This window comes from Lygodium microphyllum, chromosome 20 (assembly GCF_053477565.2).
Source record: "Lygodium microphyllum isolate KBCC chromosome 20, Lygodium_microphyllum_v1.1.10, whole genome shotgun sequence".
Taxonomy (NCBI): Eukaryota; Viridiplantae; Streptophyta; class Polypodiopsida; order Schizaeales; family Lygodiaceae; genus Lygodium; species Lygodium microphyllum.
In genome coordinates this window covers 22,145,882-22,172,010 of record NC_141154.1, presented here as the reverse complement: position 1 = coordinate 22,172,010, position 26,129 = coordinate 22,145,882, and the positions used below count along the sequence as shown (strand labels likewise).

Sequence of the window (26,129 nt, the reverse complement as noted above, 5' to 3'; positions counted from 1 at the left end):
AATCTATGTCCATGCTCAATGAATGGAATGATGATGATGATTTTGTCTTGCAATATGTTTTCTATGATATTATATGCTTTTCATTTCTATTCTTCTGTTCTCATGTTTCTATGCGCAATATGTTAAGTTTCTACATATTCTATTCTGGCAATATGTTTGTATCCAATTACACTTGGCAACCATGAATCCTTCCCTCACCATTGAGTATGCATGCACACACATTCGTAAGGTGCACCTTCACCACTGCTTACATCAGTTTGCAGGCAACGCACTTGGCGTCACATGAGCTTGCAACACCTTCGGCTTCGTCTGGACGGTCTTGGCCTACAGCCGACCACACCATCAACATCCTTAATACCACTCGATCACCTCTTTCAATCCTACAATCCTATGATGCTTCTGCCTATCCACCTTTCAAGTCCAACATCGTCTGCAAGACGACACCTCTGTTACCACCACTTCCACCTATGATGGCTACCAAGCCCCCTTTCCCCAAATTTTATGGCACTTCAACAAAGTAAGATCTACATGCCCCATATTCGAGAGTTTGAGTAGCCTATGCTTATCTAGAGCAAGTCAATATGGCTTGTTTTTTAAAGTACCATACAGAAGGAAGCTGCAACTTGGCTAATGGATGAGAAAGGACGGAAAAAATATGCAAATGCCAAGACCGCCTTCCTAAATGGGTTTTAGCAAGACCACATTGTTCCGCAAAAGATGGAAAACTTATAGAGCCTAAAGCAAGGGGACCTAGATCATGGATGTCCAAGCTTACAAGGCTAAGCTCCATGTTTTACTCCAGTGGATATCCACAAATCCGCCAGTTGGGGAAATGCTGAATTCTATTCATGTGTGCAGCCTTAATCACACACTATGGGCACCTTTGGCTACTCAAGATCTAGCAACAATCACTACAGAGAATCTAGTTAAAGGCAATGCTTGAGGCAAAACACTCCTTGATGCATGTTTCTAACAAAAAGTCAAACCTTTGAGTCTTCCAAATTGACTAGCAAAAGCTAGCAAATTCCATGGCAATGATTCAGATTCAAATACAAATCCAAAGGAAGATAGCAACAATGAGGAGGACTCTAAGGATAATCATGAAGTCGAAAGGAAGCCCTCCAAGTCCAAAAGAAGGGGACAAGGGCCAAAAATCCTCAGAGAGCGCTCGCAAATCTTCTACAAAGGTCCTTTGGTGCCCAAGCGTAATAATGGGAGCAGATTGCACTTTAAACCAACAATGGTGCGCAATTTGGAAGACTTCTACTCATAATACAGAAGTATGCCAATATAATGCACGTAGCCAACTATCCTGTGGTGGTGGTTGGCAAGGAACCAAGATAAATGCTCCCGCAAATAGGATTGCACTAGGACCCTCTGTTATAGTGTTACCCTTGGATTGGCATTGTCAAGCTACAATTGTACAATTAGTTCTCTCGAGCACAATCACACATTTCCTATTAGTCTTTGGGCAATTTCAGCTGTCACCACAAGTGGGTACCTTTACCTAGCAGATCGGATAGTTTATGGGCAGGCAGCAATGCCACATGGCACATCTACTATTAGCAGATCGCTGTTTTTATCATTATTTTATGTGCAGTTGGCAGATTGAGCTGGTCGTTGGCAGCTAGTTGGCTGGTTTTAGCTAGCAAACCTCATCAATTTTTATGGCTATTTTTCCAGCTATTTAGGCTGAGCCCAAGTTAGTCCACATTCACTTGTGTTTCAAGCGGTGAGAGAGAGGAATTGGCTTGAGCAGATACTTCGACATCCTGCTTGTATATCTACCTTCTTCATTTCTGCATTCATTTACTGCAGATTTCTGCATTCTACTGTCTCTTTTCTCTCTCCCTCTTCTCTCGTGTTTATTGTCTTTTAGTCTTGTCCATACACTCTTAACCATTAGCCTGCCTATTTTAGGGTTGTCAATCTATCATCTCCAGGTTCTGAGCTCTTGTCAAAGTCTAACATAGACATGGGAGCTCTAATAGCTTAGTGTGCATTTCTTTTGTTTTGAGCACATTTTCTAAGCATTTTCTAGGTTTGCCAGCCTCTCTGCTGCCTTGACCCTTATTTCAGGTCGGCCAGCTTTAGGGGCTATATATAGCTGCTCCCCACACTTGACACATCACATTCTTCTGCAAGCTCCTGATTTGCACACTCCGTCTCTAACATACTCCGTTTGCGGTGCTGCTGCCATCATTGTTTTCTGCTTGATCTGGTGCCCTCACTAATGCCTCACACTACGCACAAGGATTGATCACTCCAAATGTTGTATCCAGCATTCATCTTCAGTCAGTGCATATTTCTTCTTTCTTCTTCTTGCTGTCTCTCTCTTCCTTTCTCCTTGTGTTCCTATCCTCCATCCATTGCACACTCTCACATGGTCATCATTGCCAAACAAGAGGCCACAAAGCTGTTTGAAGCTGAAGGAGCCCTCCTAGACTGCAATCACTGCCCTTTGCATTAGTGTTTTGCTGAAACACAGCCATTCTTGGTGCCACGCAACAGTCCACATTTGCATTTTGCTGAAACACAGCCATTTTTTGTGACAATCGATTGTCCCCATCAGTGTTTTGTGCAAACGCAGCTGTTTTTTGTGCAAGCAACAGCTTATCTCCTCTACATGGACCATCTATAATGTTTCTATCACGAAACTGTAGAGCTGACTTCACTGTTCGAGGGGCTATCTAAAGCAAACACACATTTTCTGGATATTTTGCAGGCCATTAAAGATGTCTTATTAGCAATTGTTTACAAGCTTTGATAATTCAGAGGACATGTGTTTCTATCATTCCTCTTAAAGGCCGCGAGATTACCATGATGATTCTCGCCAAGACCATGAAGAACACACATCATCAAGTCCATTTATCCGACTACCTTCTCTTCCCCCCCTCCCTCCATATTTCTCAACTACATTGTGCACGAACAGTCAGGACAACAAGCTGTTAATGTTGATTTGCAGGCTGAAATGCCAGGACAGCAAACTGAAAATGCTCAACAACCAACAAACAATGATCATTGGGTCAGGAGATCATCTAGGGCTACTAGACAACCTGATAGATTCATTCTTGGTGCAAATTATGTGGCTAGGTGAAGTACCACTTCATTAGAGATGTACTTGACAACAAGAGCATTGAGCTTGTCAAAGTGCATACAGATGATAATCCTGCAGACCTTCTCACGAAGGGTCTTTCAGCAGAGCGGTTTGCTCATTGTCAACAGATGATGGGAGTTGGATAGATATATGTACTTCAGCTTTGTACATACCTAGACTTAGCTGATTCTTTTCTCCTCTTAAGGCACATTGCCTTTAGGTGGGAGGTTGTTGGGAATAAAGGCCCTCGTGCCTTTAAATGTGCTCGAGTATGAACACACTCTTAGCACTTGTACTTTTACACACATATATCTACCTAAAAACCTAAAGGTACATACTCGTCATTGTACCTAAAATATTGCACACTCTCTGCTCTGCTCTCTCTCACTCTCTCTGTCTCTTCGCGCGTAACGAACACCTACTGTCTCGATCTTCATGCCTCCAGGTCACTACACAGATGGACAGACTAAAGCCACTACCAATGACAAGACTACGAGTTCTATTGTGGCAGAGGCAGCAATGGCAGAGCACACAGTGGCAGAAGCAGCAAAGGCAAGGGATATTAAAGATGGAGATGAAGAGCAAACACTAGAGGGTGATATTCCTGCCTCCCACCAGCCGGCAATCAGCCATGGCCCACTCTGTCTCACACTGTGAAAAGTAAGTAGTGAGCACACTGATGTGCCTGCTGTTTCAGAATCGCAAGGTTGGGTGTATTTCAAGTGGGTCATGCCAAAGTGGACAGCTGAACCTCGACCTAGGCTCACAGTGTGGTTGCCTGAGCCTTTGTGAAGTTGATCCCACACCTGATCAATGAAATAAAGATGAGCCTGCTCCATCCCTAACAGGCGGAGATAGCTGCGGTGCTGACCAACTTGCTTTGAAGCTCCTCATTCAGTAGCATTGCTAGGCAAAGTTGACACATTAAACTCTTCAGGTGCTGTAACCAAAGGACAGGAGGAAGGAGAGAGCAGAACAAGGGTACTAGCAGTAGCCAAAGTAGTGGTGGATGCAGTTCCAGCTTGTGCATCTGACCAATAAGGGGAGGAACTTCAAGGGCGCTTCGTGGCCTGACTGCCACTCTAAAGCTGAGCACACTTTGCCTAGTAGAACTGTAGTGATTGGTTGAACTATGGGCAAGAACTATGGGCATGGACTTTGGAGCATTTTGGTCCAAGAGCTCCAAGAGGAATGGGATGAAGCTACTCATCTGTTTCATGCAGCCTTGTCTGATTCTTACTCCCAACTCCCAGCACTACCCAAGGATGCTCAAGATCTGGATGCAAACACCCAATCCAAAAATCATATTTCTGTGATACAAGTGGAAAGGTCCACAACGATTGATGTATCGACTTTTTCTCCTACTAATCAAATAACTTGTAGTTTCTATAGCTGCCAACTGTTGCACTCAATCTACTACTGCTTTATACCACATATGACTGTAAGGCCTGCTGTATAAGCACTATCAGCTGGCCTGCAAATGATTCAACACAGACATTGCAGAAAGCTGCAACAAGACAACAGGGGACTGATTAATGATGCTTCGCAACAGTGAAACTGCTGCATATGCAGAGCTATCAAAATAGTACAGACGAGGCTATAATAGATGAATAATCATCTTCACTTAAAATCACTGCAAGATTGACAGGTTTTAGATGAAGGCCTTCTTCGTGCCACATCATCTATGAACAATGGCATCACATACAACCTGAGAATGATGCAAATAGATTCTGGGCATATGTAACCTTTTCATTAAGCTGATGATGTGCTTATTTGATCAAATTGCTGATGATGTGCTTATTTGATCAAATAATCTAAATTGTAGCAACCTCATTGCCCCAATCACTTAGCAGCGCCAGAGCATCCAATGAAAAACAAATATATCATGTGAAAATATCTCAGATCAGGTACACAATATTTTGACTAGGCAGCATCATATCCAGCATATGAAAAGCTCATTTTGACAAAAATGTGGTCACTTCTTTTTTGTTCTTACCTTTCCAATACAGTTAGAGATCCATGGACAATGATGATCGAATTGCTCTACACATCTGTTACAAGAGGAGCAGTGTTTTGACCGGATAGGCCTTACAATCTGCAAGAATTGAACAAAAACTAGTCAAGACAAGGTTCAAAAAGCTCAACCCCAGGAGCTTAATCAGCAAAACTCAGGATCAGTCATAACCTTACAAGTTGGACACAGTTGTGCCCAATGCCCAGCCCAAAGGGCTGGATTGCTCAGCTCACTCTTCAACAGTGGTTGCTGTGATAAGCAGATATGACATTAATCACACCTCGCATTAACATCAGAACCCTTATGTTTGATTATCTCCTATATGCAAAACATCTAAGACATCCAGATTCCAAAAGAAGAAAACAACCTCTCCTCGTTTGTATGGGCATCACAAACTCAAATTCTAGAAAAAAACCCCCAAAATAGCTCATGTTTTAAACTTCAAAAGAGAAACAACAAATTACTGGAGCAGTTTCCAACACACATTGAAAACACGGAAAGAAGCATCAAAAATGTCCTTTGAACTCACTTTATCTTTTTGGTCTTCACTACCAACATTGCTAGCTTTGATATATCCAGGATCTTTTCTGTATTAATGACAAAAAGGCATAAGTAAAGCATCTCCATTCACCAGATCCCTGATGCACTGTAGCTCCATTTTAGACAGTCAACCATCGTTGGCAATGGAATCTCATAAAACAAATATGAAACATGAAGCAATACATAAAAACTTAAAGCAAAAAATAAATAAATAAATCTTTGCCATCTCATCTACATTTCCACTACTTTTGCTCTATATAAGCTATCCTTATGTAAGAATCTGAGCTAATGCTTCCATATCATGAGAGCATGCATTAATGAGTAATTCTTTTTCATAAATCCCAAAATTGTAACTAGTTTTATGTCACACCTATGCATGAAAACACTAGCTGCTACTCTCAAGTCACCCTCAAATATGTGCAAATAAGCAAAGAGGGGAAAGAAAGACTAAAGGCTTTGAGTTTCAAATAGTTCCGCAACTGATCTGACCTTTACAGGTGAAAGGGAGTCGGTTAGGAAGGGTTGTGACTATACAGGATTCTCCCTATGGTTGTTGATTGGTTATTGTTAATCTCTGCAATGCCCAATCAGGCTCTTGTGACATCTTACACCAATGCAACAGTTCAAGGCCAGTTTAAGCCCTCAAGAGAAGCAACTCACTAATTGTTCAATGGCAGTCCAGGTGCATAATTGTGAATGGTTCTTTTCAAGTGCTTTAATGAGCTCCCATCTAGCAGTTAGTTCATGGTCAAATGGAATGGGGAACGGTATGAGGAATACAATTGGAACAAAAAGGCCCCATTTAGGAAGGGGGAGGCAATGTGACATTAAAAAATCAATATGTTTATGATATTTTCATAATTCCGCAATAAACAACTTCACAAGTATTCAAAAACACCAAAACACACTCTAAAATCTCATATTACACTACTGAAAACCAAATGAACAGTGCAGGATATATTAAGACCAGTCAAGGCCACAAAACAAGAACAGGACTAAAAACAATCTAAAGAGTAAAGGCTCAAGAGCCATAAATGTCTGAAGACTTAAGTACATATCTTGAAAGAGCCAAGGCCAACAGTAGATATAAATATTCACCAAACTATCAAAACAGTGCTCATAAATGGCAAGGTGAAGCTGTAAGCTACACCTATGAATACTCGAAGGCTGCTAGGCTCCTCCGAGGTATCCATGACAGCATCCTCGCCTCCGTAAAGAAATCCTTGAATAGAGAGAACTCAAAGTGTGTGACAAACACAATGAAAGCAGTGAAACTCGAGAAGAAGAGAACTAAATGTGGTGAATGAATGAATGAATGGAATGTTCAAACTTTTGGCTGGTATGAAAAATGGTTCTCAAAGCTCCATGTCTCAGGTGCACAGGGGGGATGAGATGAGCTGGAAGAGAAGTCAAAGACACCGATGGCGACTCCCAGAGAGAGTCATATCTCGAATGGATCCCAAAATGCAGTAGGCTATCTCTAATGATGTCACTAGTGTTAAGCTAAAAATGCACTCTATCCTGATTAGACATTTTAAACAGCCCCAAAACATGCTTAATTAATTGAAGTACCAAACATTCATTAAAAAGGAAATGTGTTCCCAGAGAGTGTCTCTATCCCATAAGTGACACCCTGAAAGATGACTTAGGAAAAGACAGAAAACGATGAAGCCTGAAGAAGAATAGTTCTCCTATGTGAGCACGAGTCCGTTTCTCCTCCCAACCTCGCCTAGATAAGTGCTGGCTCCTCTCTCCCCGTTTCCTCTGCCAGCCGTCCACTTTTGGTGAGTCCTACTATTCTTGGACTCTCTTACTCTCTAGGCTCCCCTTAACCCCGTTCGGGCGCCCAAGAACCCGGACGGTCATTCTCGTGCATGTTCCCCTAGATTTACCTTAATGTCACATTAAATGTCACTTTAATGTCACATTCAATATTTGTGACCTTAACGTTACATTAAATGTCACTTTTAATGTCACATTTCCTTCCCCTTAAGAATCGGTTTCGTCCTCGAAAACGATACTTGGAAGGTCTAACTGTAAATCGGGAAACCTTTTCTTTAAAGTACTTACTTGCTCCCATGTTGAGCTTTCTTCTGAACAATCTTTCCACTTAACCAAACATTCTTGATAAATAGTATTCCTTGTTCGTAATAGACGAACATTTAATATTATTTATGGTTCATGTGGATTAGATTGGTCATTGAATAGCTCCTCAATATCATCATTTAAGATTAGATTATCCAAATCACCCAGCTTCTTCCTTAATTTACTTACATGAAAAACTGGATGTATTTTACTACCAACAGGTAGTTGGAGCTTGTAAGCCAATTCTCCCACCTTTTTAAGTATTATGAAAGGACCACAATACCTTGGTGAAAGCTTTGGACATTGTCCCTTTTTCATAGTTTTAGTTTGTTCAGGCACCTTAAGATAGACCACTTCTCTTTCTTCAAAGGAGATGTCTCTTCGGTGAGGATCTGCATATGCTCTAGCTCGATTTTGAGCTTTTTTAATATTTTCTTGAGCAAATTTTAGCATACTATTCATATCCTCCAAAAAGTATTTAGCTACCTGAACCTTTTCCTTATGCAGTCCTACTGCAAAAGGAGCTATGGGCTGAAACCCATACATTAACATAAATGGACTATATCCAGTGGAAGAGTGCTTGGCACTGTTATATGCAAACTCTGCTATCGGTAAATACTCTTCCCAATTAGTTTGCATTTTACTTACATATGCCCTACGCATATCTTCAAGAATTTGGTTAACCCTTTCAGTTTGCCCATCTGTTTGCGGATGATCCGCCGTACTCATGCTAAGTTTAGTATCCAATTTCCTAAATACCGCACGCCAAAAATGGCTATCAAATTTTCTATCCCGATCAGAAACTATATTTGCCGGAAGGCCATACAATCGGTATATGTTCTCTACGAACAATCTAGCCAATTCTGGTGTTTTAACATCAGTTGAAGGTGGAATGAACGTAGCCATTTTGGTTAACCTATCCACAATCACCCACACAGAGTCGTGCCCCCTCTGTGTTCTAGGTAAAGCAACAATAAAGTCCATGGAGATACTCTCCCATTTTCCCGAAGGAATTTCTAGTGGATGGAGAAGTCCTCCAATTTTTAATCTTTCAACTTTATTAACCTGGTATTTATTACATTTGACCACATAGTCAAGGACGTCCTTATTCATTCCAGGCCAATAGAACTGCCTTTTAATAAGACTATAAGTCTTATTAACTCCTGGATGTCCCGCGCTAGGGGTATCATGATACTCAAAGAGTATCTGGCGCCTTATTTCTATATCTTTCAGGACACAAACCCTACCCTTGTAGAGTAAATAACCATTATCAATGGTAAAATTCTTCCACTTGAATCCAGTTTGAGCAACCCCTGATGCTCCATTTCCTTGTTGAACATCCTCAGATATTCCTTCCTCAGTAGAAGCACTTTCATTTGGATCCCCATTTTTTATTGCTTCCCATATGTTGGAATATGCCGGATCAACCTGGCATTTCCCTTTTAAGGATTCAAGCAAGTTGGAAGTGAACTGAGTAAAACTCAATTCATTAATGATGGGCATTCTGCTGAGTGCATCAGCTACTATATTATACTTTCCTTTTCTATATCTTATCTCATAGTCGAACTCTTGGAGGAGTTCGGCCCATCTGGCTTTACGCCCGTGTAAATCCAGTTGATCATTAAGCCACTTAATGCTTAATGATGGGCATTCTGCTGAGTGCATCAGCTACTATATTATACTTTTCTTTTCTATATCTTATCTCATAGTCGAACTCTTGGAGGAGTTCGGCCCATCTGGCTTTACGCCCGTGTAAATCCGGTTGATCATTAAGCCACTTAATGCTTTCACGATCCGATAAAATCAAAAGTTTGGCACCATACAAATAGTGCCTCCATTTCTTCATTGCATGTACTATTGCATACAGCTCCCTCTCATAAACAGAATAATTCTGTTTTGCACGGTCTAATTTCTTGCTTTCAAAAGCAACTGGTCGACCTTCTTGTAATAAGACCGCACCTATTGCCTTATCACTGGCATCAACTTCAACCACAAATGGTTTATTGGGATCCACTATTAATAGTATTGGAGCTGTAGCAATAGCTACCTTAAGTTTTTGAAAACTTTCATTTTGGTCTGTTTCCCAATTAAAACTTTTTCCTTTCCCTTTAAGTTGGTCTGTCATTGGAACAGCTATTTTGGCATAATCTCGAATGAATCTACGATAAAATCCAGATAAACCTAGGAAGATCTACAGCTCTTCCAGGTTTCTTGGAGATGGCCATTCAATAATTGCCCTTACTTTTTCTGGATCCATGTTGATTCCCTCTTTCGAGATAATATACCCCAAATATTTGACCTCTTGTGCAAAGAATTCACATTTAGTTTTCTTCGCATAAAGGGAATGTGTTCTTAACAGTTGGAATACTAATTGTAAGTGTTCCAAATGTTCTTCTCTTGATTTACTAAAGATCAAGATATCATCCAAGAAGACTACTACAAAATGTCCTAGATAGGGCCGTAAAACACTATTCATCAGCTCATAAAGGTAGCTGGTGCATTAGTGAGGCCAAAAGGCATCACCAAAAAATCATAATGCCCGTATCTAGTACGAAATGCTGTCTTGGAAACATCTTGTGCCTTAATTCTTACTTGGTAATAACCTGATCTTAAATCTATCTTTGTGAAGAATTTTGCCCCTTGTAATTGATCAAAAAGATCTTCCATTCTGGGCATAGGAAATTTATTCTTCACCATTATTTTATTAAGTGCTCTATAGTCAACACAAAGTCGCATAGAACCGCCTTTTTTCTTTACCAATAAAATTGGTGAAGCCCAAGGTGAATTACTGGGTTGAATAAACCCTTTATCCAGGTAATCCTTAATTTGTCTTTCAACTTCTTGATGCTGTGTTTCGCTTAACCTATACGGTGGTTTTGAAATAGGGCGTATATCCTTATTTATATCAATTGGGTGATTTATATCACCCCTATCTGGTGGAAGGCCACTTGGTAAATCACAAGGAAACACATCTTTAAAATCATCTAACAAACTACTTGATTCATTATTAATATTCAACTCACAAATATAAGAAAATTGTTGCTTTATATTACAGAAAGTAAAAGTATTCTGTACAGGAAGAGACCATAACATATATACCTCACAAACTTCCGTCTTTATCAGCTTCTGAACTTCAGTAGACATAGCAAAGGATTATCAGATACTTCATGTTCACCTTGAATAACAAAAGTCTTACCATCCCTTTCAAATTCCAGCGTATTATGGTGATAACTACGTTTTAAGGATGGTTCCAATCCCCATAGCCACTCCCTCCCTAGAGCAATATCAGCTCTTTCCATGTTCATTATTTGGAAATCAAGTTTATCTTTATATCCTTGAATCTCAATTTCCAAATTGGATACCATTATATCCCATATTTTATTGTCTTGGCCTTGCATCATACGAACAACATATTGATGCCCACTCTTTTATTGGGCAAGTTTCAATTTTTTGACAAGTGCATAATTTATAAAATTATGTGTGGCAGAGTCATCAATCATGACTCTAACCCTCTTTCCAGCTATGAATCCATGTACTCTAAGTAAATCATGTGGCCCAAAAGTAGGCTGCCACATAGAAGTTGACATACAACACTTATGTTGTACATCCATGTGCAAGACCTCTAAAGATTTATACTTTTCATGGCCCTTTAATTCTAAGGTCTGCACTACATGGATTTGTTTTTCTTTTCCCTTGCCCTTGACCAATGAAAGATGACTTAGGAAAAGACAGAAAACGATGAAGCCTGAAGAAGAATAGTTCTCCTATGTGAGCACGAGTCCGTTTCTCCTCCCAACCTCGCCTAGATAAGTGCTGGCTCCTCTCTCCCCATTTCCTCTGTCAGCCGTCCACTTTTGGTGAGTCCTACTATTCTTGGACTCTCTTACTCTCTAGGCTCCCCTTAACCCCGTTCGGGCGCCCAAGAGCTCGGATGGTCATTCTCGTGCATGTTCCCCTAGATTTACCTTAATGTCACACTCAATATTTGTGACCTTAACGTTACATTAAATGTCACTTTTAATGTCACATTAATGTCACACACCCTAATTTGGGAGAACCTAGCCATCTATAATAGACAAGCTACCCACCACTTAGCCTTAATCTCATTTTTGTAGCTTGCAGGCACCTTACCTCTGCTGTCCAAACCACATTCATGGAGGATATCTCAGTTCGAGTTGCTGCCTACTACTTCCCATCATCAAGCACCTGTTGTTCAGCCCCCTACTACTGTTGGTGACTGGTTTTCAGCCTGTTCATGCTGCTGTCCAGCTGGTGACTGCTGCCTAAACCTGCTAGGACCTGTCATCTGCTGCGACACATCACAAGCTGCTCCATTTATATTGTACAACCAGCTGAAAGGCTGTGTTTTGCAGTTGAGCTTCATCAACTTCCTGCCACACCATCAGCAATTGTTGTGTTTTGTTGTCCCCTGCACTTCCTACCTATCTATCACTCAATGATCCGGCCATCATAGAGTTGCATTTGCTGCTACCAGACATCTCTTGAGGCTGCCTACTGCATTTCAAGATCCATCAAAGTACAACACATTCTTCTGCTCATACTCTCTGCCATGGTTCCTGAGACATGAGAGGCTCAACATTCACCTTGCATAATCTGTTTGCTGCATTGAGCATTGTATTTATTCAATATTCAAATCCCTTTCATCTTCTGTGTTCTTTGTCTCTATGTTACCATAACCCCAACTATGTTTTTTTACCAATCTATGCATCTCTCATACAATTGCGTTTGTATTCTATAGTCAACCATTTTTTTACAACATGGACATGAAATTTGAATACTATGCTTGGCATTTGGCTTAGATATTAAGTAAACATGCACATGTGATGTGCAAGTCAACTAAGTCGCAATGATAGGCCCCACCCCTAGACCCCAAAATATCAATGGGTATCAAAGGCAAAAGTTGTAATAAGTTATACAGTTTCGGCACTTGGTGGTACTTGGTGTCAATTTTAACTTAGGGCACTTAATTAGTCAATAATTGTCAATGGTGACACTAGGAACTAGGCATTAATTAACTAATTAATGCATGTTCAAGAGTCAATTAATGCACATGACCACTTGGGAGTCAAAATGGCCTAGCCAATTTAATCGTAGATGGGCAAATGTAGATGGATGAAAATCCTAATTAAAAGGCTGCCAATTGGAAAAACTTGCCCAAGCAAGTGAGGGAAAGGTTGTTTGGGGGCTAGCTAAGCCTCATTCCAACATTGTGGAGGTTGGCAAAAAAAGAGAGAGAGAGTTGTTGCTACAATTTTCCAGCCATTGGAGACTGGCAAAGAGCTACCTTCAACTAATTAAGAGGCCATTGGAGCCAAGCGACATCTCCTGTTGACTATCTACAAGCAAGCAACAATAATTTTGGGGCCTATAGGGCCAGGTGACCGCATGTGCAAGCTCCTATTGATGGTGAGCTGCAATCAATCACCCAATTCCTATAGGAAAGGAGCAAATATAAGCACTCTCTTGCAATAGAAATCAAAGATTTTCCTCTCCTCATCTTTTTCTCTCTTCTACAAGAAATCCCTCAATAGATTTCAGCCTTTTTCAGGCCCTCATGATGAGTAGTTGCATTTTTGCTATTATAAACCCTAATTTATAGCAAAAATTAGGGTTTAGCAACCACCTCAAGTTTCGTGCCAAAAAATCAAAGGTTTGGAATTAGTAACAACTGAAATTCAAGGAATTGCTAGAGATTTCAAGAAACCAGCCATCCCAATGGAATTTCTGGCTAGATTTGACCAGCCAAGGGTCAAGTAGAGGCCAATCCACTATTAAATCAAGGATCAAATTTTGGTTTAAACCAAAATGCAAGTCCTTCTAGGCCTCTTGAAGCCGATGACCCACAAGAGGAAGCGAATTTTGATGACCAATTTAAAGATCAACTAAGAACAACAGCTGAAATGTTTGGGTAATTGGCAAATGATCCTCAATTCATCCATTTCTTGAACTCCCCAAAGGAGGGCAATAAAGACAAGAAGAGGCAATCGTCTTCAAGAGCTTTGAAACAATAAGATGCACTAAAACAAGAGCCTGTGCAACAGCAAGCTGTTCCAAATGTGGGTAATGAGCATAAGCAAATGATTTCAATGGAGCAATTGATACATATGCAAGGCCAATTTGAAGTGCCAATCCAATGCTTTTAGACAACAAGGCATGCATGCTGATGTGGCTACTTGTAGAACTTTGGTGGTGGTTCAATTTTCAAAGCAATGGCTAGTAATGCTTCGACCATGGGGATACAAGGACCAAACATATTTGGTATGCAACAAGCAATACATGGAATGCAAGGCCCAATGTATCTAGCTATAGCAAGTGAAATGCAAAATCCCAAGTGCAGTAATGTTCTCATGATGTTAGGCGTCAAAGTGGCATATTCGATAATGCATTTAGTAACCCTAGTGTGTTTCGAACTCATATATTAATGTTAGTCGTGCAGTCAATTGTAGCCTATGGTATTAAATTGGCCAACAAGTGGAAGTGGTAACACTAGGAACTAGGCATTAATTAATTAAATGGACAAGAGAGTGACACTAGAAACTAGACATTCATTAAATAATGTATGTATGTATATATGTTCAAGAGTCACTTAATGCACAAGACCACACAAAGTCAAAATGGCCTAGCCAATTTAATTGTGGATGGACACATGTGATTTTTTGGGCAAGAACAAGGGCTAAATTAATTTTCAGAATTACTAATTTTGAAAATTAATTAAAGGGCTAAAAAATCTAATTGGAAGACTACCATTGGTAAAACTAGCCCATGAAAGTGAGGAAAAGGTTGTTGGGGGCTAGTTGAGCCTCATTTTAGAATTGTGGAGATTAGGAGAGGAAGAGAGATAGTTGTTACTGCAATTTTCCAGCCACTGAAGACTAGCCAAGGGCTCCCGCTAGCTCATCAAGAGCCCATTGGAGGCAAGCAACTTTGAGCCCCCAAGGTTCTTAAGATTACTATCACCTCTATGGTTTTAATAAGTCATTGGACAGTCAACATGCCCCGTTTCTCCAATGCCCTAGTTATTTGGGGGGGGATAGTATGGTTATTCTAGACTAAGCTATGCTTTGTAATCCCTGTTAGGTACCACTCTTAGGTCCCTCTTGGGGTGGGATGTTATGGGATATTCTATGCTGAGTTGTCACAAGGACATGAAATTTTGTTGCTTTGCTTAGCATTTGATTAAAAGTTAATCAAATGTGCTAATGTGACTTGCACATGTGAGGTGCAAGTTAAATATTTCACAGTGTAGAACCCAAGAAATATCAGTTGATGCCAAAGGCAAAGAAAGTTATGTTTGACAAGTACTAGGTGGTACTCAATGTTAAAATTTGGCATGTTAGTCTAAGGGCTAATAGCTACTCAAGGATGCTTGGAAGACTTGGTTGGTGAAATTATTTTTCTAGACACTAGAATAATTATTAAATTAATTTTCAGAATTAGTATTCTAAACATTAATTTAATAAGTTGAATGATATTGGAAAATGGGATTAGAAGGCTACCACTTGGCAAAACTTGACCATGCAAGTGGAAAATACACTTTAGGGAGCTAGTGAAAGTCTATTTCAACCAATTGTGAGAGAGGAGAAAGTTGTTAGAGAGCAAGAAGATACTCCAAATGTGATTTGTAGTCACCAAGGACCAGTCCTATAACATGCAACAATAGTTTGGAGCTCTCCAAGTATAAGTGATAGCAGCTCCAGGTCCTTTTGGTGCACGTGACAACATACAAGAGGGGGTAGGAGCCTTTCTAGTGGTCCTAAGCTGCAAGTTACAACTTCCATGGTTGTTTCAACAAGAGAGCAAAGTTTTTCAGCCTTTCTCATGATGAAACTTCTCTCTCTATAGCATTCTATCATCCTCCAGTCTTCTCTCAAGTTATCGCAGCAAAATTTAGCCATTTGAGTCACCAAATGAAGAGATTTCAGTCAATCTCTACTGTAAACCCAAAATTACAGTAGAAATTAGGGTTTTGAAAAGCCACCTCCAGATCATGCTCAAAATTCAAGACTGGGACTTGGATTCCAACAGCTAAAATTGAGAAATTTCAGAGAATTTAAGAGGCCAACCGATTAATCTTAAATGTGGGGCTAAATTTGCCTCACAAGGAGCACAATGAAGGCTAATCCCCAAGCAAACCAAAGGACAAATTGGTTTAAAGGCTTACTGGTCAGTTTTGAAGCAAGAGACACTTGGATTAGTGGAGAAGATCAAAAAATCTCAATTGCACTTAATTCATTTGCAATACAAGCTAAAGAAATACCGCAAGGGGTGCTAGTTTTGTGGCCAACAAGCTATCCATTGCTCAAGATTAAGTGATAACATTTGCATTTTCCATTTCTATGAATTTTATTTACCTACAGTAATTAGTGCTTAATCAAGTTCTTCACCACTCTATTCAAGGAGAAAGCTTTGTTTCAAGGTTTCATTGCCACAATACCATCAACTCCCTTGAATTGGTGGGCTTGAGGCACTTGATTGGAAGTCAAAAGCTTTGCTCTAGTACCAAAATTATATGCAACTAGGCATTATAGTAAGAATGTCTTTAGACAATGACTTAGAATCAAGCAAGGATAATGCCTCTCAATCTAAAAATTCACAAAGTGTCGAGGAAAATGCAATGTTTGATCTTAGACAAGGCACTAGCATAACCAACAAGCTGATAATGTTGGTTTAGACCAAAATGTGAATCCTTCTATGTCTCTTGAAGCTGATGACCAACAAGGAAAAGAGGAATTTCATGACCAATGTAAAGATCAACTGAGGATAGCAGCTAAAATGTTTGTGCAATTGGCAAATGATCCTTAGTTCATGGGCTTTTGGAATTGATTGAAGGAGGGCAACAAAGACAAGAAGAGAAAATCACCTTCCAAAGCTTCATGAAAGCAAGATACACCAAAGGAAGAGCTAATACAAAAGCCTGATGTTTCAAATGTGGGTAGTGAGCATAAGCAAAAGATGTCAATGGGGCAATCGATGCATATGCAAGGACAACTTAGAAGTGCCAGTCCAATGGGTTTTGGATAGCATGGCATGTATGCAATTATGGGGCAGCTAGGGTACTTCGGTAATGACACTAGTTTCCATGCTATGGTGAGTCAAGGAGCACATATAAGGATGTATGATACAACTCTTTATGGTATGCAACAACCAATGTGTGGTATGCGAGGCCCAATGTATTTGGGGTATAGCTGGCAATATGCATAACCCCATGTATGGCAATATTGGCGTGATACTAGGACACAAAGTGACAAGTTTGGCAATGCATATATATACAATCCACTATATTTGGAACTCATAGTATTAATGCTCCATATAGTATTGTTCACAAGGAAAAATGCGGCTAGTAATGCCTACATGAGGAAAAATGCAACTATTAATGCATGCAATGTTTGGGAAATTGTATCTTGGTATGGGTGGTAGTATGCAAATTCCCATGCACAATCACATTGCAATAGTCAAAAGTATGCAAACATGAATGTTTCCTAATGTATCTGGTGCTCCTAGCATATCAAGCACACAAGGGGCTAGTCAACTGGATGCAATGTTGCATATTAGTTAAGTTGGAATTGCAACAATATGAAAGTATAAAGCATCACAATGCTTAAGAGCGAAAAAGATCTAGAACTTAGTGGAGATTTTGAGGCAAGTAAAGTTAGAGTTAAAGTTTCCATGTGTTTCTTGTTGAAAATTCAGCATTGTTTCACCTATGAGAAAATGATTGGATGGAGAAGGGTGACTAGGCAAATTATCCTCAATGATGCACTTTACCTTAATGTGTTTTAGTTAGAATTGATTTTGAATTGAGCTCTTTCAAGCTCAATAAAGCGAAGGTCCAAAGTATTGCATGATCTTTAGTGGGAAGGTTGCATCTCTACTCCCCTAGTATTGCCTCTTGAAGGGCAAACTGCATATGTCGAAGCGGTCTTGTACTTGTGTAAGACGAAGCAAAAAAGACTGAATGGTCTCCTTAGGCTCAAACTTCATCTGCTGAAGTTGTCCATAAATGGTCACTACACACATGGTGGAAGGTGCCTTATACAACATCTGAAGCTTCAACCATACTTCTAGAGATGTCTTGCAAGAGGTAACCGCTAGTAGAACTTTAGAAATACATCAAAGAAGAGTAGATGAGGCGCACGCATCATCTATATATCATGTAAGCACAGCTTTCTCATGGTTGTCTTCATCAAAATCTTCAAGAATTGAAAAAGGAAGTTGAGGGCGTGCAATAGCTCCACAAACAATATACCATAACTGCTTCTACACAAACCAAGCTTTTATGACAACACTCCAAGTTAGATAGTCAGGTCCATGTAACTTATCATCAGTAGAAGTGCATGGAGGAGTCATATGGAGAGAATAAAAAGAGTAAAGGAGTGAAGGTATGGAGAGAGAGAAACGGAGATAGCCAACCAAACGACGACGACTGCACAAACGGAGAGTTCACACACAGTATTCACGAGCTGATCACACAAAATCGGCTACAAAAACAGTCAGAAGGGAGAAGATATTGTCACCAAGTCTCTAGGAGCAATAGATGCAGAAACGCAATAGCTAGATATCAAAACACAAGCTCATCAACAATAAAATAAGGCAGAAAATCAAAACGCAGCCGACAAAAGGCTGGAAAAAAGGCAAAGGACAGCAGACACAGTAGACGTCAAACTGTAGATAGTGTGCTGTAGGAAGGAAAAGGCAACAATCAGTGAGGGCAAACCTGTAATCAACAGAAAAACAGCAACAAGAGCAGAGATCCTCGAATCTGATACCATGTCAAAAGCGGATACAGCAATGGAAGCATAAACAAGAGAACTAAACTACCAAACACAAGACAAAATAGAAATAAAGAGAGAACACTACAAAGAAGAGAACTCAAAAGAATGCTCGGGAAATGGAATCCATATTCCAAACACAAGATAGACGGATACCATAGTGAGTCGTTGGCTACGTGGGCACTGTTGAGCTACAAATGCATTAGCCTAACTTAAACAAACCCAAAACACACTTAATTAATGAAAAAAACCTCTTATTTTAAAAAGAAACGCAATCTTAGAGAGTTACTATATCCCACATACAAAACCCTAATTTGGGTGCCCCAAATTTTCTATAAATAGGCATGCAACCCACCACTCTCTCCTAATCTCGATTTTGCAGGTTTCAGGAGCAGTATCTCTACTACCCACACCTCATTCACAAAGGACATCATAGTCAGAGCTTCCCCCAGCCATCTGCTACCATCTAGCACCCGATTCCAACCTTCGTCACCTATCTACAACCTTCGCTTGGTACCCTAGAGCTATCGTAAACTCCTTGAGTGCTGCGTTTGATGTTGACGTCAACATCTAGTGCTGTCACCAGCAATCTAGAGCTGTTGTCCTGATCTTCTCTCTCCTCAACAAGCTACGTTTTCAATTTCTTACCGTCGCCCTGATCTTCTCTCTCCTCCACAAGTTGCATTTGCACCTAACAACTATCACCTAGTTTTTCTCCTTAGGTACCTACGTTTTTTGTCACTCTCTCTCATGCACTGTCATTTGCATCAAATCCAACCTTCCCTGCCCGCGTTTCCTAATGTTTGACACATAGACGCTGCCTTTGCTACAATTTGAAATCCATTCAGAGTACAACACACTCTAAAACTCATAACCTCTACCTTGATCCTAGAGATACGAGAGTTCGAGGTTTAGTATTCACTACATGGTGTGTTTGCTACATAAGCACTGTATATTCATTATTCATTCACTTGATTATTCATTGTGTTCATTGTCTCTGAGCTACCCTAACCCTAACCCTAGCTATGTTCTATGTTTATCATTTGTCATACGATTGGTTTTGTGCTTCTTGCAATTAGAGCATTTCTTCACATGGAATCAAAGCTAGGTAGGTTCTCTCTAAGAAACCTTGGCCTTTAATCGGAAAGCTAATTCATGAAAGCAAGAATAACAAAAGGGTCTGATGACTTTGGATACATCCCCAACATCGCTCTAATCTCGGCAACCAAACATGGATAAAAATGATCAGGAGTGAGCCTCTCAACTTGCTACTGCCCGATCTGACATGGGCGGAGAACCATCCGACTACCATAAGGTCTAAAACCACATCAAATTTCTGCCACCGAGTATAATCTCATCCTTATGCATAGGGCTCAATAGGAGGTTGAAGGTAAGCCTAAGTTTTCTCCCTTAGATCCAATGGATAGAACTAATGATCTTACACAACCTTTGAAATCTCCACTACAAACCAACCATCCGCAAGTGGAACCTAACTTGACTCCAATGCCAGGTACAAACTCTATTATTTTAGATTTTATGCCACCTCATTCTATATTTTATGTTGGATCAAGAGATACTCGTCAAAAAGAGACTCTTCAAAACAAGTTTTGATTTGTGAGTAATCAAAAAGACGGGTATTTCTTTATGAACTCAAAACTAGGTTAAAATCTAAAAGAAGAACTTGTAAGTATTCCTTCCCTTCCTTTTCCTTCAAATGATTTTATTTCTCATGGTCAATATAGTATAGGTGTATCTTTATCTAATGCATTTAATGGACAAAAGGAACTAACCATGTTTCCCACAACAACATCCATCACAAATCCATTTGGGCTTCCACCCATCCCTTCCTCATCTTCCATTGCACCTTCCTTTCCACTTCCATTAAGTACACTACATTATCCACCACACACCACACTAGGGGGTTCTACACATTTAGGCACAACCTTTAGGACCTCTACATACCAGTTTTTGGGTGGTATACCAATGATGGAGACTCAACCTCCCACACACACACTTTCAGGTTATCCCTCTGGGAGTACCTCCCAGACATAGTTGAGTGTGGATCATTTGGTATCGCAATTTGCCTCTATGGCATTACCTAGTGGACCATACACTCAATATATTGTGCCCCAACCGACATTTGGACAACACTATCAAGTCCCAATGCCTACACCTATACCTAAGGTATCATATGACCTATGTCCGTTTCAATACCTTCACAGCAATTGGTATTCGTTAGACATCAACCACCTATTTTTTCCTATCCATCTTTACCCTCTCCTCCTCCTTATCCACCACCACCATCTTATCCCATCTATCCATCTTAAGAGAGACCTCATGGTTCTAGCTCCTCATCTGCCAAGCATGCCTTTAATGACAAAATTCGTTTCAACAAGTCAAACTACACCACTTGGTCAAATTTGATGAGGCACATCTTAGACTCTCAAAACCTATGGAATGTAGTGCAAAGGTTGGAACCCCAACCTGATCCCGCCCTTATTTCATACGAGATCGTCTGCTCATGGAAGGCCCATAACGCCTCCACTATTGTCGAGCTTATGCAAGGCTTATTGCCTGAGTTTCACTCTCAACTTCTACATTTTGACTTTAGCATCCAAGCGTTAGGCACACTTGACTAACTACTATACAGCTTGGGATAGGACACTTCAAAATCACAGATAAGGATGACTTGAAAGTCAAGTTGGTTCAATATCAGTCTCTTCTTGCTGAATTCTCAACCATTGGGGCTCCTAAGTCCTCTGACGACCACATTACCCTGTTCCTTAACAAGCCGCCAAGAAAATATTTCCATTTTGTGCAGTAAGTGATTTCATAGCCTCAGATGCCCACATTTTATGAGTTTTGAGTGTCAGTTATTGCGTTACATATGGTTGTTTGATCAATTTCATAACATATCCTCGGTAGAGGGGGCTCTAGTTACATCTTCTTAGAGGGGGCAACAAGGCAAGGGCAAACAAAACTCACATCAATATCAAAATCAAAACAAGGCTACTGAATTCCAAGGAAACATTCAATCTATCCTTAAACATGGATGGCAAAATGTACCTAAAGTAATAGGTATTGTCAATATTGTCAAAAGGCCAGCCATTATGACGACAAATGTCGATCTAAGGCAAGAGGCACATACCAAAATCCAGGAATCAGATCTCCACACCCTAGTCAAGTAACTTTCAACAAGGGAAGCAAGGTGGTGGCAATCCTTAGTAGGGGTAGTAACAAGGCCAGACCCACACTGCCACCTATCAATCATCACAATTGGTGCACTACTCAACTCCAGAGGGTTTGTCTAGCTCATTTACAAAGGCCCACATCATCTCCTTAGAGACATTGTCAAACATTTTTCTGAAAATGGAAACCCCTAGTCAAACTGTAGTTAGGTTTAATTTCTGCTAGCTTAGTTGTTTGCGTGACTGATTACTTTGTTGTTTTGTAACTGGATTTCTTAACAGGGCTACTGAATTCCAAGGAAACATTCAATCTATCCTTAAACATGGATGGCAAAATGTACCTAAAGTAATAGGTATTGTCAATATTGTCAAAAGGCCAGCCATTATGACAACAAATGTCGATCTAAGGCAAGAGGCACATACCAAAATCCAGGAATCAGACCTCCACACCCTAGTCAAGTAACTTTCAACAAGGGAAGCAAGGTGGTGGCAATCCTTAGTAGGGGTAGTAACAAGGCCAGACCCACACTGCCACCTATCAATCATCACAATTGGTGCACTACTCAACTCCAGAGGGTTTGTCTAGCTCATTTACAAAGGCCCACATCATCTCCTTAGAGACATTGTCAAACATTTTTCTGAAAATGGAAACCCCTAGTCAAACTGTAGTTAGGTTTAATTTCTGCTAGCTTAGTTGTTTGCGTGACTGATTACTTTGTTGTTTTGTAACTAGATTTCTTAGGATTTGTTTATGTCATTTTGTTTGGTTTGTTGAGTGTGGAAACTTGATAGCCTTGGTCGAGCTTGGTATTTATTGAAAAAGTTGAAACTAGAGTTTGCTAGTAGCTGCCAAACATTGTGGAACAAGGTTTGTTTTCTTGCCGAGACTCTTACACATCACGGGGATTATGGGTTTACGAGCACTTCACGCTGCACTTGTTGATGCACTGCACTCGGAGCTCGTCTCCTGTTCTTATCCTGTTCCTATAAAATACTTCCATGCCATAGGTCGGGTTTATACACATTTGGCACCATCGTTGAGCACTAGCACGGCATGAGGCCCGCTGCAGCTATATGCAGTAAATCTTAGAAGCACGTGCACTTGAGAAAGCACCTGCCTTTGAGCATGCACATTTCTTGCACGCACGATATTTGGGATATTCATCACAAAAATAGGAATCTCTGGTTGAGCGTGTAAGGTGGTTGGGTGAGTTAGAGGGTCATGAAGAATGTTGCCAATTGTGAGATGGGTTGTTCTTATCTTGTCAATATCTTAAGGACCATCATTTCTAGAGAGATTGTGAAATTTTGGATGGGTGGAGCGGAGTTTGATATCTTTTCTTCAGTGCATTATGCATGGCTAGGCACAATTTCTTCAGTGCATTCATAATTTTTCGTGTGAGCATTGATTGATTGGTTGCATACCACGATCCAACATTGCATATTTTTCCAAATCATCAATGATTGGGCACGGTGTTCATTTCAAAAAACCATATTCCTACTAGGGCACACTGCATAAAAAACAAGTTCATATCCAAAGAATGTTTATTTTTAAGACTTAAGCATAAAAGGAAAATATCGTGAGTTTTACATCGTTAACGAGTATTTCTTGAAGAAAAAGAGGACACGTGTGCTAAAAGTGTGTGCAATTACAAGAACAAAAGGCCGAGGAGGTGAATAAGTCATCCAAGATAAAAGATAGAGAAAAACGATGTGATTTATAAAAATCAATATTTTTGCTTGGTTTTTATGGATTTTTGCAATTCTGCCCACGTAAGCTTGTTGACCAAATGTGTTCCGATCGTTTTGAGTACCCGAACAACTATATTCGGAGTTCATATGACGAAGTTATAATCCAAACAAGTTGCAAACAGACTTAGGGCAAAAAAAACGAAAATAGTGAAAAGCAGTAGAAAAGCAAAAGCCAAAAGCTAAAAGCCAAAAGCCTAATGTATATGAAAGTGAATGAGAAACTATATAAGGAGGTGTGAGAGGAGTCTTAGGGGCCTTCCCCCTCAATTCCAATTGTATCTTGTAAGAGAGGTGAGAGGAGGGTCGCATGCGAGAGAGCAAACTCTTGATGTGCTAACTTGTAAAGTCGGAGAACTTGGAAGTTAAAGCGCGGAGTGTCGGCCAAACGTTATCAAGGTACAAGATTTTTCATGTTTTTGGATTTATCTTCAAGGATTATTAATTGAACGTTGTGTTGGGCTTGTGTAATGCTCTACCCGCATTTGGGTTTCAAGTTGTTTTGAGCTACAAGAGGCGTTGTTTAGCGTTTGTTTCGTGTGTGGTTTATGGTGTTCTGTTGAATTTTTTAACTTTTTTGTGCTGTGTTGTGCATCCAACAAAGTCAATTCCCCCAACCGGCACTCCACATCTCGTTATCGGGTTGTAAGTGAGTCTTGCTCTCAATCACCGCTCGCGTAACATCTTTTTTTTTGTGCCCCCGCTAAGGAGAGCCGAAATTGATTTTGTCTTGGTTGTTTTATTTGTATGCGACCTAGTTTTGATTTCTTGTGATTGTTGAAAATGGTTGATGATTTCCCTAAGTTCCATGGGAATCGTACAAAAAATCCCGAAAGATTTTTAGAAAAAATAGAGCTATGTTGTTTGATTCAAAGAGTAATAAACCCTGAGGATAAATACCAAATTCTTAGGTATCAATTACAAGGAGAAGCACGAAATTGGTTGCTTGACTTTGAGAGAAGCTTGAACTTTAGGAGACAAAAATTGGACTATGAAACCATAAAAAATGTTTTTTTATCTAGGTTTAAAAAAAGAGAAAGTCAATGTGAGATTTGGATAAAAATAAAAACTTGTGTCCAAAAAGATGATCAATGTGTTGAGGATTTTGATAGAGATTTCGAAAGATTGTGAAATCGATGGAGTTTGACATTGTCAAAAGCTGAGATAGCCCCAGTTATGTTGAAGATAATGTATTTTGTAAATGGGTTGAAATCAGAAGACTAGAGAGTGAAAATAGAGATTAAGGACCCTAAGACTTTTGAGGAAGCGGTGAAGATAGAACAATATCAAGAGAGAAAGACCAAAAGAAAAAAACAAGGGAGAGGTTGAGTTCAAGGCGAGTTGAGAAAAAAGTTTTTGAGGAAAAGAGAGTTAGTTATGCCTATCCTGAGAGAGGTATACTATATTCACTGTTTAGGAGAGATGAGTTGACTTATGAGAAATCTATAAAAGTTTATGATGAGAAATTCCCTAGGGTGGTTGAGGAGAAAAATATTTGTTTGACTGATTGGAGTGAAGAATCTATGAGTGTGAATTCATACCCATTGACCACGGATACTCCTAGTCCAGTGATTAGTGATTTAACTAAAGAGAAGGGATCAACTGATGATACTTTAGAGCTTGAGGACTATAGAGATGATTTGAGTCGTAAGGAAGAAAAAGAGAGTCCAGATTGTTTTAAGAACCAAGAGTTCTCATGTTTTTGATATTTCTGATGAGGGAAGGTGTGATGAAAGTTCTGATAGTCATGGCAGTGTTAAAGAGAGTAAAGACAATTTAGAGAGTGAGCTTGTTTGCCTTGGTGATAGTATAGATGGATCTGATTGCTTGAAAGATGAAGAGAGAATAGAGGATGAATTTTTGAGTTTGTAGAAATTGTAAGGTTTCAAGATGAAGTTGAGGGTTCGAATTTGTTGCCTTATGAGTTTATTGAGATTTGTTGTGAGTTTGTTAGTCAAGAGAGTATTGAGATTATGGGTTCTAACTCTTGTTGTGATGATTTTGGTGTTGGTGTTGTTGACTCTGATGAGTCTTGTGAATTGGTTGTTGATGGTTTGAGTAGCCCTGGAAACGCTTTTGTTTGTGGTGTTGATGATGTGGTTTTAAGTAGACTTGACCACATGCTTCTTGATAGTTGTGTGGATGATTGTTTGGTTGAATTAAGCAGCAATGTCGAAGAGAAAACTAGTCTTGTAGTTTCTTTGAGTTCTCCTGAAGTTTGTGATGATGTTTGTGAAGATTTTGATTCGGGTTTTGAGAACCCTAAGAGTGACATCGATGAGGATGTGAGAGAAAATTTGAGTAAGGCTTTGAAAAGAATTGAAAATTTGAGGGAAGAGAGGTTTAAAACCGAGGAAATAGAGTTGAAAGGGGTTTGTGAGGAGATAGTTGGAGATATGGTAGTTAAGGAGTCTTTGGTTGAGGTTATTGACCCGAAGTTGTTGCATTGTGAAAATGTTGTTTGTGATGATGAAGTTTCTTATGAGGTTGCTTGTAAGGATACTATGGAAGGTGTTTACCACTCTTTGTGTGTGAAAGACTCGATCGAGTCTTGTATTATTGATGAGTTAAGTGATGCGGGTGGGTGTCCTAGAGTGACCCCATGCGTTGATATTGTTGGTTCTTGTGGTGTTATGAGTCTGGAGTTGACTCCTTTTGATGTTGTA

At 39.9% G+C, this 26,129-nt stretch overlaps 1 protein-coding gene across 1 annotated transcript in view; it reads right to left on the bottom strand.

The window, feature by feature from the left end:
* TIP1 (Ankyrin repeat family protein with DHHC zinc finger domain-containing protein) overlaps window positions 1-26,129 on the bottom strand; it is a 75,160-nt gene that overhangs the window by 34,113 nt on the left and 14,918 nt on the right. The window contains exons 8-10 of the mRNA XM_087701045.1: window positions 5,641-5,698; window positions 5,283-5,360; window positions 5,094-5,192 (exon numbers count right to left, since the gene is read on the bottom strand). Coding sequence (XP_087557171.1) covers window positions 5,094-5,192; window positions 5,283-5,360; window positions 5,641-5,698 — 235 coding nt within the window. The remainder of the gene's footprint in view (window positions 1-5,093; window positions 5,193-5,282; window positions 5,361-5,640; window positions 5,699-26,129) is intronic.